The following is a 14,028-nucleotide window of genomic DNA, read 5'->3' as shown; positions in this document are numbered from 1 at the left end:
TGAAATATTGATCGAAAGCTCTCCTGTCGCATGTGTGTTGTATCGGTCAGTGCGTACTCGTTAAGGTTATTTCCTTTCAGATATGTGTCCAACGCAGAGGCAAGCATCAACAATCTGTCATACGATTTAATCTTCATTCGAAAGCAGCAGACAATCAGTAGTATTGTAAGAAAAATATGATATTTCGGTCCTGTATTGATGCTCTTCCTATCTTCCATTTCACATCACAATGCAATATCACAACGCAATGCAATACCTGCATCTTTTATCTTAACAATTTAAAATAATACACTAAACGAGAAATATAGTATATATAGATATAGCCTATATGTTTATTCTTTTAACTGTAGTACGGAGGCGGTGGGTCTGGAAGACAGGCTGGTAATGCATCATTTAAGATATTCTCTGAAAAGAAGGTAAATTCCGAGATATTTATACAATCCTGCTGGTTGTCAGAAGCAGTTCCCTTTAAACTGAGTTCCCAAGCCAGCACTGCTGTCTCCAGTGCGCTATAAATAATGTTGATAAAGATGCTATAGGATATGACTTTCACAAGCCTGGCCGATTGATTGAATCTGTGACCTCCAATTCCAAATTATATTGGAAGGCTATTTAAACAGATGAAGGCCTAAATTGTCTTGCTTGTATCTGAATTAATTTCCCATTCATCATCATTAAGGTGTGATTGGTCTATTCACGCTCCTCAGTCTGTCGGAACGAGACTGGCTCTAAATTAGAATGTAACACGATTTAAACACCGCAGCTTTAACAGGGCAAATCGAACAGCTGCAATACAAGCAAGTATTTCTCTGCAGACCTTTCGTTTTCTCTTTGTTAACCAGCAATTGGTGGATTGGGAGGTTTCTATCAACCGCAGCTATTAGCCCGCTCTTACATTATCCCACTAAAACATTATACCGCATATAAATTAGTAGAGGTGATTGTCTTGATGTGTGTGGTTTACAGCTACACATCACGAATATCAAAGCGTTGTTATCAATGTTTAAGAGGTGAAATACAGTTATATTTTTTGTACAACGTTCAAAAGCAAAGGGTTTAATAGTTGATCTTGTCTTAAATACGTGAATAAAATCCATAGGCCCATAGGCCCAGGAAACTTCAAATTTTGCAGCTGCGGAAAACTCTTTCTGACAAACAGAAAAGGATCTATTTCCTGCTAATAGTGTATTCTTAATATGAAGTGAAAAAACATTAAAATAGATGTTTACTGTCTAAAATTACTCCAATTTAGTCAGAATTATCTTGAATGATGTGATTGTTTAGTACGTGGCATTCAACACACGATTTACGAAAGCGAAGTGTCACACATCTAGCGTTAAAGTTGAAATCGCAAGTCTTTCCCAAGCAGTCCTCATAATGCAGAAAATAACTTCAAGATAAATCTTTACCTTTCAGTTAATTTTAAAAAAATGAAAAAGGTTTTTAGAATATGAACCCTCGATTTTTATCTTAGGTTGAAGTAATAGTAAAAGTGGAAAGATAAGAAGTAAAATAACAGTTTTAAGGATTCGAGTAATTAAAATCCTCAGGACACGTTTCTCAACCAGAATAACAAGTAGTAATTAAAAAGATCAAACACTAGGTAAAAACTCACTAGTCTGGGTTCATTGATGATAGGCTGTGCTTTGAAAAACTCAAGTTGAAAGCGACAACATGTTGTAAGCTGTTCTTTCTGATTAGAGCCTTTTTAGTAATGTGCCGAAGGTTCAACAAGGAGTCAAGAGAATCATAGTGATCATAGTGTAACAAAAAAGCATGCTGATGTATCAGGCAGATATTAAGACGAACTTGGCAAAAGCAACTGAAACACCAACGATATCCTACGGACTACAATGAGATAATTACACTTCAACACGCGTTAATTATCAGATTATTGTTACTTGCTTTAGTATTTTCCCCTTTACAACATAGTGTTTTTGTAGCATCACTGATTCTAATTATCTGGTTTAACAAGTTATGTATTACTAATCCTATTTTACTTAGTTGCTTAAACGGAACATTGTTCCAAACATACGAATTTTAATCAGCTTGGTCACACTTACAAGAACACGAGTTAATAAGGCAATCAATCAAAATCTAACAGGGATATTTTCTCTGACCGATGTTTGGCTGGTGAAAGAAGAATCGTTGCATCATTACAATGACACGTAATGATCAGATAGACAATAGGAGTTACCGTATGGACGAAATGTATCGTTCACATACACAAACCTTACAAACACTTGCTAATAGTACCTTCGAAGTTCTGTAAGAGGTACTTTTTTTAGTAAAGGATCATAACTAGGTAGAAAATAGATTACATTTCATAATAAAAAAAATGTTTTTTCAGAAAGCTCCAATTTGCAGAGAGAGTGGTTCAATTACCCAGAAAATACGGCCAATTAAAGACTGCTGATTGCGGGAGGACGGATCATCGATCTTTTACATTCCAATATCTCTTCAAGACATCTAATTTTGCTTTCCCTATTAACTGCTAACGCCAAGAAAATATAGCTTTATTACGGCAGCGGCGGAGCCATTTAACTGTCACAAACAATTTCTTGATATGATCAATGAGCGGTGTTGTACAATATAATTTTAAGACAGGCGATCTGGATCAGTTGGGAAAAGGGTTTTTACTTCGCCAGAATGTACAGATATTCTGAATGGTAAGAACTTTTGTAGAAATTCAAACAATGGTACATAATATATATATATAACATGCATTTCTGTGAATTCTCGTGTCTAGCAAAGCAGCGCTGCAATTTTAATTTAATATGGTTTGTCGGAAACAAATGCTTAGAAATCACACTGTTTCGATGCTCAAAAGTAGATTATAACTACCGGAAACTGTTCAGGAGCGATCATTCCAAAAAATAAATAGCTCTTCATCGTTCATTTTCATCACAAATTGTAAAGTGTTTAATATAGTTTTACATATCACACCATTAGATTATCATAGTGTTTTGATCAACGTAATTTACAAATATAAAGAAATTAATTGAAATAATTTGTAAGGGAATAGGAGTAAAAATACTAATAATAACCTGTTCTACTGAGTTTGCGAAATTAGAAATGATTTTCTAAACATTCAATCGATGTGTTCATTTATAATGCAGTTTATTGCAAATGATAACAGATTAAAACAATTTTATGACAATATTAAATTCAATGAACATTGCTCCGAAGCGGAAATTAAATATCCTAGTGACCATGAGTCTAGCATTCCTTCACCCCATATGAATAACCGAGTCAGTTACAGGCATAACAAAATGATGTTTCAACAGTGCAAAACGCCCAAAGGAAAAAATAAAATAAAATCAAGGGACATATACCACATGATAAAAAAAAAAACTTCGGAATTGAAGAAATAATAAATATCAGGCAAAAAAAAAAACTTAATAAATTATTCCACAAAAACAATGCAATGAACCCTCTGCAGAGGTGTAAATGGCGGAGAGGAGTCTGACGTGGAGGCGAGATGAGACAGGCAGATAGCATTTGCCCTAATTTGCAGGATGTGATTGTCCAATGGAGCTCTCGCGCTTCCGACCTAATCCTTTCCCATGGCGGCTTGTTAACGTTTGGCAGCGAGTCTCTGCGCTCACAGTATTATCATTAATTCAACATTCAAAATTCCTCCTTACATATATATCACTTGCTAATTTTATCAGCATCTGCACATTTCTGCTTCGTATACCAGGACACAGGCTTTAGAGGACAAATAATTAGATTCCACAGTCTGTTAACATATTCCCTTGTTAAAGAAGAAAAGGGGGAAGGAGAGGTCATTTTATCAGAACCCAGAAAGCCTATTGAACACCGTGTGACACAGAATGAAAGACAAACAACAATAATAAAGCTTTGACCACGGTTTTCCTGATTCTCCGTCCCTCCCTCTGTAATGGTTTGTAGGTCCGTCACTCCTCTTACTCCAGCGTTTCCTCTTAAAAAATAATGGCAATGTGATGGCATTTATTATTCAGTTTATTTCCCCCCTTATGAACTTTCATAACCTCGCGTATTGTCATTGATAGTGGTACTCGGTGTGTTGACACTAACTGCTGATGGACGTGTTTTTTTCACAAGCAATTGCGATTCCTTCCTTTGCAGGTGCAACGCAGTTTACAAGCCTGAGATTTACGTGTTGTTATTATTGTTATTTCTTACATTCCTCTGGGCAGCAAGTGTACGTAACAGGGCTTCTCCGATAAACATGATCATTATTATTTTTGTTACGGTGTCATTTTCGTCCTAGCAAGCGTCCCATCTTGGCGTCGGGCCACAAACCGATAAGTCATTTCTCGTCAGGGAGCTTGCTGCAGTCTCACGAGCATCCTTAGCCGGCGCGTTACATGAAAGGACCTGAGTTTTATCTGGTTAAAGGAACTTCTTCTCTCTGATCCAGAGAGACTGATGAGGATTTACTCAACACGGAAGGTGTAAAGGTCAGGAAGCTATCAGTCCTACTAGTGGATGAACAGGTGAAGTCTGCTCCCGAAGACCTCTGAGACAGGCCGTTGGGCTGAGCGCTGTGGCAGGCGAGGCAGGAACACGGGCTGCCCCCTGCGCCGCCAAGTCCGTGGCCTGGGGTGGGGTACAGAGACGGGTGCCGAAAAGCACAGAGCAGCTCAGGCCTCGGATAGGGGTGAGACAGGACTCTGAACGTGTCCAGAGGTCTCAGAGGGGAGCTGAAAGGCGCCGCCGAGGTCGAGCCGGCCCCCACTCCCATGTGCGAGTAATAGGGCAGAGGCAGGTGCGACGGGAAGGGATAGGGCAGGTTGCCGGTGGCCGCAGCGTGGCTCATCATGTAGGTGTAGAAGGCGGGGTCCGCGGGGTGGGGCCAAGTCATGGCCAGGCGCTGCCGCTTGTCCTTCATTCTCCGGTTCTGGAACCACACCTACGACAGACAGAGCGGGTCTGCGGTCAGCAGCGCAGGGTCTGTACAGGCGTCAGCCGCCGGACCGGACCTTGGGCCCGGCTCGGATAAGAGCGCAGGCGCTGCACTGCCGAGTGCCCCTTCTGGTCTTGCGACATGGTCATATTGCGGGTAAACAGGTCCGTTTAGAGTTACACGGTTAAATTTCAGATCCTGACCTACAAGCATTCGCTTCACTGTGTTTTTTTTTATTATTTATTCAATCGTATTCATGAAAACAGAGCTTTCATTTCAATTTTTTTTAAAAAAATCATATAGATATATTTTTTTGTTCTTCGGGAGCCGTTTTCATGAGTATGATCTGCAGACCGTTCTATACTGGGATTAAAAATTGTGACCGAGCAAGAACTAACAGAAAGTCGAACAACGCAACGTTTACAACAGAACCTCCGTATCGAAGTGTTTTTATTGGTGGCGAAATGAAAAGTGCATTGTGAGATAAGATGGGTTATAAATCCAAAAGATTTTTTAAAAATGTAAACTCGTTGTTTCCTCGAGTTATTGTTCTATGAAAGTCTCCTTTTTTAATTTGAACATGGTAAGCCCACATCGCCTTACTTACCTTTACATTTGATGTTATGGTTATTTCTTATATCATTGGACATATCGCTTTATTTACCTTTATGGTTGTTTCGGGTAAATTTAAAGCAGCTGCCAGTTCGCATCTTCTGGGTCTGGAAACATAATTTTCCCGGTAAAATTCCTTTTCCAAGCGAGCAATTTGCTCCCGAGTGAAGGCCGTCCGGTAGCGCCGCATCTGATCCGCTCCGCAGGCCATAGCCGCCTGCGACGCGCTCCCTTTCCCCGCCTCGCCGTTCCCAGTGCTGTTACTGGAAGAGTCGCCGGACTGACCTGGAATGACCAAGCCAGCGTTGGAAAGACCGTTTCGTATCAGAATTAACTTTTTGTTCTTAAAAAAAACCATCAACATTTGCGTCATTTTCTCGGTCATTCGTTTTGGTTTTGTTCAATACTGTTATTTTACCTGAATTATTTTGTAATCGTTACAAAAAAATCATACGTATGAATGTTTCTGACTATTACTATTCTAAGTCATAGCTTGGAAAAAGGCATTGAATTGGAATATAACGGGTGTAAAAAAGTGCCGCGAGTCAGAAAACGCTGCGCTTGGAATAATAATAGATCAGAATCACCTTTTATAATTTATCGATTACCTGGTTAAACAGATTTTAAAACTTAAGGAGTGATTTTAAGGGCTAGAAATGTCGCTGTATAAACTGTTTACCTATTAAAATACTTTAATACTGGATTACCTTTAAGTTTTTTTAAAGGTAGAATTATTTACATTAATAATTGTTTGCGCTACCATGCATGTCGAGGAAATTATATTTCATTATTTCAATTCTAAAGATTCATAACTATTTCAGTTTAGTGCATACGTTTTACGACCTGATACCCGTTTACAAAAATCATGATAAGCTATATCTGAACTGCATCTTAATTAACCACAGACTGTATAGTTTACCTCGTAAAATAGATTTGGGGCGGAAGAATGCATCATTTATTTTTCAAATGAAGCTAGGTCTTTTTATCTGTGGTTTAGGTACTTCCGAAGCGGCGCCGGGAAGACGCTTTTAAAAGTGACAGGGTAATTGGGAGAAACGACAAGGTGTCAATACTATCTGCTCTGTCTCCTTCGAGTCCTGGAGTCAACAATAATTTTATGGTCATTAAGAGTTTCCGTAACTCGTTGCATCGAATTAGAAAGAGATGTATAAACAAGCTCCAGAAAAAAATCAGTTATCCTAAAGACAACGGCAAAAAATTAATTCACTGAACAGAAGCACTCAAGCAGCCCACAACAGAGAAAAATGTATCACACATTTTGGAAATTTCTATGGAAAGCGAAACTTGTAAAGCTCTGACATTTTAAATAATTACTTTATAAGATTTAGATAGATAATAGCATGAAGAGAGAAAGTACATATTGCAGCGTTAGCATTACATACGTCTTGTCTTAAACGAATAGCGATCATGTTCTGTAAAATTGAAACGCGTTTCTTTTTACCTTTGCTGTTTGAATAATCCATGCTTCCTGACGTGCAGTCCGGCGTGCAGCTCACGTCTATCTCTTCATAGAAATCGGACTCCGTGTCAGAGCTGCTGTGATGCCCTTTGTTGGAGAGGAGGTCTGTCTGAGGTTTACCCGGGGAAGAGACAACTCCTCCCGGCCTTATATCGCTGCACACGCCGCTCCTCACATCCTCCACCTCCTCATCCCCTCTTTCTCGTGATAAAGGCACAGACCTGGGGCTCAAACAGTTCCTGTGGACCATCTTTTCCTGCGGTTCTTGAACTGGGCTTCCAACTGCTTCTGACAAATTGGACCCTATCTTGCCAACTAGCGTGCCAAGTTGACCTCCCTCCATGAACATTACCACCTCCTTTCTGTTTTCCATTATGGATGTGGTGTGAACGCCAAGACGCAAAGAAAACAAGCTTTGAACAGGAACACACAAGCAGCGAGGGGGATGTGCTGACCCTGCGATGCGGAGACTCCACTGTGCAGCGCAGGCTCTGGGAGGGATCACCATTGCCCCGTTCTTTCTAGCCGTCATTCTTAATGGTGCCGTCGTCATAATAGGACCACTTGTGACGGCACCCATTGATTTTAAGCGGATAAATAGAAACAGCTTCTGCTGCGAAGATGAAAGGGACTCGGGCTAATGGCTATTGGAAAAACACACCAGGTATAAAGTTGCTCTGTAAAGTGAGGCGTGAAGGTACAACAGTACCATCCAGAAACCTATAAAATAAAGATCCGAAATCCCCAGAGCTAAATTTAAAGACTATATCCCTGTCCCTAATTTCGTTTTATTAATAGATGAAAAGAGTGTACATATATTGTGTATGGTAACAGCAAGGTTGGCGTTTGAGTACTCATTCTCATGAGGGTGATCAGAAAATACCGACATATCCTGGGTTAAGATAAAATTAGATTTAAAACAGAATATTAAATTTACCTGTGAATTATTATTCACCTGTGAATCATTATAGGACAAAGAAGAATCACGTTAGAAATACCACACGAAAATTGACATTTACAGGTTGTGCCCCGAAGAAAATGTGTTCTAATCTAGAAAACACCGTTTTTATTGCAATATGAATAAGCTTTCGGACGAGATCATTCATTGTTCCAGACGTAGACTACAGAATAAGTATTACAACATTCCATATCGATAAATTGTGATTATTGTTATGAAGTGTACCCCAGGTATCTGCAGGTATGCTCAGTGCATTTATCTGGGCAGTGAGCTCGCCATGTAAATTATAATCAAACGCTGTTCTCTAGAAAGAAAAACAAAATATGTGGAAAAGAGGGATATATATTTCAGATTCTCTTGCGTTTTAGAGTGATTAGACTTCTTTCCTGGATGATGATATTGACAGAGAAATAGGAAAAAGCAAGAAGCGGCTTTAATATATATATCTATAACATGTATAGGCCTATGTATATGAATATATCTGCGTGACAGACATGTCATAATCTGTCAGATGCCGACAGAGAGTGTATTGGAAATTGTTTGCAAGCAGTATATGTGGCGGTGTTAGGGAATATTCAGCTGATAGACAGTAATCATCCTGTGAGCCGTTTCCTTGGGAAGTCGAAAATATTCGCTGGGAGGGACAGAAATAAACTGAGAGGAGTCTATTGGAAAGCATAAACCCCAGTTTTGCCATTATCGTAGAACAATACTAAAAAAACAAACAAAAAAATATCAGTAACGGTGTTGTTTGGAAAACACTGGTGTGGCATTACCATTGTGTAGTGTGTAGTGTGAAATGACATTGCTAATATACAGCCGTAGTAATACCGCTTATCAAGTCAATCAACCAGACGGACGGTTGAAGACTTAAAGCTGTTACTCTTCAGAGGACCAGTCATATTTAGACCACATGGAGGCTCCAGGTCTTAAATCTTCTGTTTGATAACCCTCATATTTCCAATATATCTGAAGCGTATTGTTACATAACAGACCTCTCTCTCTCTCTCCCCCCCCTTCTGGGTTAAATTCTCACGTCTGCTTGCCAGCCAAGAGCTCTACAGCACCACTTAAGGGCTGCACGCACACTGCACACCCATTGCGGAAGAACTGTTTTCCAAGCAAGTGGTAGAGCCGCGAGCCGTGTGTCCTGTTGCCCTATACCACACTACAGCACACACTGCACTGGGAGGGCATCGTGGAAAAGGACGTCGTTCAATTCGCCCGGGCGAGCGTTGCCGCGTGTGAGATATGTCTAACGAGTAGATATGGCTACGAGCGGAAGGTGTGGGTGACTGTTGGTCAAAGCGACACCCGAAGGGGTGTCAAAGGTCGGATCCTAGCAGCCAGAAGTCAAAATAGAATATTAGACATTTCATTGGTTTTATATGAGCCCAACCAACAACACGCTGGAAAGAAAACTGTAATATAGAACTGATTGTCCTCGTAGACCAGAAGGTGCTCTGGAGTAATCTCTTCATGGTAGTCCAGTACCCTGTGCGACCCGGTTTAGCTACAACAGCTTTTAACAAAATACCAAGCACGGACAAAAAAAGTCCTTTTTTTTAATCTGACATCTTTCTGAAACGAAGCTATCGAAGTTTCATAGTTCATGTTATTGCTGGATATTTATAAGATACAATATATATCAAATTCGTTATTTTACTTATTATACCTACGGAGTTTGTGCAAATAATTGATGAAACATTCTAATTTCACATATATATATTATATACATTTTAATCGACTTCTACTTAGTCGTACTGCTACAGCATCCTTATCAATGTATGTTACACTGCATTACAAATGTTCTGTAAACAACAAAACCTTGAACATGGATAATATGACGTTATTTTACTTAAAAAAATAACTTCATGTTTACAGTTATGAAGCCTGGGCTGCGTAACAGACTGCAGGCAATGTACAACAGATGCTATCGGTTCCTTTAATTAAGAGGTTTCTCAAAAACAAAAATGGAAAGTACAACATTGTCCTAATTTAGTGGGAAGTGAATCACCTGATTGTTTAGTGGAAAATAGTGACACACGGTCTTACATAAGCAGCGTTCTTCAGTGGATTCGGCCAGAAGCACATTGTCTTTACTGAACTAAGATATCTTATACGCAAGATTTCACGCAAAATGCTAGTGAATAGCTTCAGCGCCTGCAGTTCAGTATTTTTTACCCACAGATACATGATTATAACTTATTTTAAAGAGCATCATCGCCGAAAGCGAACCAGAACAAGCCATGCGGAACACACACGAGAAACGGGTTCGTTGAAAGACTCTTGGTCACGGAGTTGCATATATTCGTTGTTTTGTTTCAGCTCTAGGGGCGTTATTCATTATTCTATATTTTTAGAAGTACCGAATGCAATATGTTGTTATTGAAGGTGCTGCTTGAGTCCATTGTAAATCACTCTCGTCTCTATAATAAAACGGACGGAGGAGCACTATGGATTTAATTATTATTTTTAATCATTGTTCATCGCGAACTGAATTGTATATTTTTTCCCCACCAACAAATAGTTTATAAAAACATTTTACATGTCATAAACTCATCATCAGGACATTTAGAACAATGTCAAAAACTTTAGATTAATGTAAAAAAATACTATTTTCATGTACATACAAACAGCTCTTTCTCATCCTTGGTGTACTTAGCGCTTCTAATAATAATCTTCAACATAATGTAATGTAAACAGGGGGCAGGTTGGTTCTGTCACTCTGACACTGGGGCCGTTACAGCGAGGATACAGCTGCACAGCGCACGATCGGTTCGATTTACCGTAGTATATAACACAAGTTTGTAATGTTGGGTGAATGTCTTCAATATATCTTTATAACATACATTACGGTAATTTGAGATTGACGTTTCATTTCGATGCATACCAAAACTAAACAACGAAAAAATAAATGTTACTTTAATCGATGGAAAATATAACTTGCACATATTTTTTTTTACCATTTTAGCAGCGCGTTCAGTTCAGAAGGAGATGGCAACACGTTTTTTTTCAGACGGAAGTGAACAGCAGTGGTTTCAGACCTATCTGTGCACATTCACAGTCTGAAATAACCATTTCTTTTCTGTTTCCGAAGGTTAATAATTCCCATTGTGTACTGGTTGGGGGGCTTCAATGAGTTTGCTGGTGATTCTTAAAAAGAAATCATTATATCGCCCAAACACACAGATCTTCCCTTTTGACAATCACACGAAAACGACAATATGAGGACAAACTAAGCCAAACGTATAACAAAATAACTATTCCCAGGTATGTTCAAGGAGTCAGCAGTTATAGTCTGGAATACGAAAGCAACATTGTACCGCACTCAGGTCAAGAGCACAGGTAAAACACTTGTGACACAACCGAATCCGAATTATTTTCAAGGAAAATCAGATACGCAACATTTTAAAGTACAGAAGAACAAGTCGTGACCTTTAACGTACTGTAAGCACAGGTCACGTTTCGCTGCCGCGTACCTTCCTGTCGGTTGCTGTCGGAATGATCCCCGTGTCCTTACTGTACCCGGGATCCCAGTCTAAAACTGTAAGACTGTATCATCACACACGGGCGTCAAATTTCTCGGCCACTGTACTCCCCGCTGCTTGGTTTCTCATTACGTATGTTGGATTTTATGGGCTTGAAATAACGTTTGATGTTCTGTGAAGAAGACTGGGGAACGGGTATTGCTTGGAAAAATATGGGTTATTGTGTAATGTGTAATTAAAAAAAAAAAGCTAAAAACTTTCGGGACTGACCTTCACCTCGAATGTGCTGGCGGACTGGGCGCTAGCTGTGCAGGTTCAATTAAGCCTCCTGTGGAAATATACTCACGCTGCCTTCAGAGCACAACGCGAATTACTGAACGCGGGTGCGTATTAAAATCAAAAACTATTATAATGCATACGCCTAAAACGTTATTATCTGTTTAGTGTGTTTACTTTGGAGACATTGAACCAACTCAATCAAAGTTATGTCTGTTCGTATACAGGACACGTCATGGGACATAAAACATTTTTTCTCTCGACTGAAGCTGCTGTAAACTATCTAGTCAGGGCGCTGAGCCGGTGCCACTCAGGGACTCCGTGGCTGGTAGCTTCCCCACTGTGGGAAGCTGCGTGGGTGATAACTTGCAGCTTGTCAGAGACAACACATCGCAAAGGCAGACTGGGAACAGAAGGGAGTTACACACGTGGTAAGACACACCTTGCCCACACACCCACACCAGAAGCCAATGAACCTCGGGAGGAAACCGGAGCACTCAGACTAAACCAGGCAAACACAGAGCAAGCATACAAACTCCACACAGACAGCACCCCAAGTCCGGGATTGAACCCCGGGCTGCTGCACTGTGAGACACTGACCACCGCACCGCCCGTATTACTGCGTTGTGCAATATGGAATTTCAGACATTATTGTATTGTATTGTTATTGTAAATGGCCTAAAGAGGGACAGTATATCTGCATGCATTAAGTAGATCATCAAGATGTGAACAAATTTCCTATTTTGCGTTATTTTACGCAAACAGATTAAAACGAAATGAACGCTGAATCACGAGAGTGATTCTGAACTCAAACAGGGGGGTCGGGGAAAACGTCGGTGGTTTCGGGAGGTAACTGAACAACATTTATGCACCACAGTCATGTCGTACAGCGAGGCAAAGGCAAGGTCGTCAAATTAAGATGAAGAGCGACCAATGGCGTACAGATGGCGATTGAGAACTGCTATGAGAAATGGAACAGAAAATGAAATTACCACACCTTATTGCTACAAAGAGTTTACTGTTACCGAGTCCCTAATATCAAGAACAATGGGCTCGTAAGAATATTTGTTATCGTGTTTGTGGAAAAATTGTACGTATTTGAACGCCAGGGAATATTCAGCACCACGGACAACAGTAGAAAGTTGCTATGATTTTAAAATGCGGCTCAACGCTTTTCTTCTTAGGTCGATACAATTTTGAGAGCCCATCTCCAGGCCTGGAAAGCGGCTGCACAGCCGGATTCACCGCTCCCTGCAGCTCCGCAGCACCTTGAGACCGGAAAACAGTTCAGTTACTGGCCTTCGGCAAATGGCGAGTTGGCTCGATAAGAGTTTCGCTGGAAGGAAACTCGCGGTGACCGCGGCCCTCTTGCAAGCCAGCTGGGGAGCAGAAGCAGTCGGGCTAGACCGCGATTCCTGGCTGCGGATTTCGCCAGGTTCTCCACGGGTCCTCTCCACTGCAGACGAAGGTTAGGGAGAAGATATAAATCAGTTCGCTAACACCCAACTGACTCAATTTAACACCCCTCTGTCTGTCATTAAGAAAGGCCGCTCGATCTGTGCCCTGGACTAGACAACCCAGGGTACCTGCACGGCGTTAGCCGGCTTGTCTAGAAATACAGGCTGTCGCAGCAAATAAAACACTGCTCGACATAAATGATAAACAAAAAACGCAGCAAGCCGAGAAGACAACGATACTTTAACGACACAAAGTCTGCAGAACAAAAAATGACTAATTTGACTGCGTCTTTGTCTAAGGAGGTAACTTCAACCCGCTTTGTCCCGCGTAGTCTAAAGTCAAACATAACTTTAAATGGTGTGGAGTGCGGGCAAAGTCTGCCCTTAGATCAGTGGCCGATGATCACACGGCCCTTGACAGATCAAGCAATTGATTTGTTGGGATAAGTAATTGAGATCAGAGTAGGACGGAAAGCCGCGCGGACCCTGTGCGTCTCCTGTGTCGGCGCTAAAAGCAGGTTTCAGCTCAGGAGCAACACGGATCTGATCCAGAGAGCTGCACGTCACGGCGGTTTAAGACAACTACTGAGAGACAGGGGGAGGTGTCAATGTCTGTCCGTTTGAACTGAAAATGACAGTTAATTATAATAACTTAGAGCTCAGGTGAAATGCAGATCCACAGAAACCGTGGCTCTCAGGGACTCTACAATAGAAGAGCAGCACCGCTTTAATCCACCGACCTCCGAAGACATTCGAGATGATACGCGTGCCATTTTACTGAACACGTAGACAAGTCACTGTAAACCAAGAGACAAACAAAAAAAAAACCCAACAAGAAATGAGCAGCTCTCGAGTTTAAC

The 14,028-nt window shown here is 40.7% G+C and overlaps 1 protein-coding gene across 1 annotated transcript; it reads right to left on the bottom strand.

Annotated features, from left to right (window-relative positions):
- Positions 1-4,372: 4,372 nt before the first annotated feature.
- Positions 4,373-7,566, bottom strand: evx1 (even-skipped homeobox 1). Its single transcript, XM_088929619.1, has 3 exons — positions 6,969-7,566; positions 5,559-5,791; positions 4,373-4,900 (listed from the first exon to the last, which is right to left on the bottom strand). The coding sequence occupies exons 1-3, from the start codon at positions 7,564-7,566 to the stop codon at positions 4,373-4,375; spliced, it is 1,359 nt and encodes a 452-aa protein (XP_088785745.1).
- Positions 7,567-14,028: the final 6,462 nt, after the last annotated feature.

This window comes from Atractosteus spatula, chromosome 12, assembly GCF_055471065.1.
Source record: "Atractosteus spatula isolate fAtrSpa1 chromosome 12, fAtrSpa1.hap1, whole genome shotgun sequence".
NCBI classification, from domain to species: Eukaryota; Metazoa; Chordata; class Actinopteri; order Semionotiformes; family Lepisosteidae; genus Atractosteus; species Atractosteus spatula.
The sequence above is the reverse complement of the archived record's forward strand: the minus strand, read 5'-3'. Positions and strand labels throughout refer to the sequence as shown.

What these genes read in the sequence shown, in the direction of transcription:
- evx1 (XM_088929619.1), bottom strand. Translation starts at nt 7,566, where the DNA reads ATGGGTGCCGTCACAAGTGGTCCTATTATGACGACGGCACCATTAAGA. An exon ending in GGATTATTCAAACAGCAAAG is followed by an intron (nt 5,792 to 6,968) that starts GTAAAAAGAAAC and finishes TGGTCATTCCAG; the next exon opens with GTCAGTCCGGCGACTCTTCC. An exon ending in TACCCGAAACAACCATAAAG is followed by an intron (nt 4,901 to 5,558) that starts GTAAATAAAGCG and finishes TGTCTGTCGTAG; the next exon opens with GTGTGGTTCCAGAACCGGAG.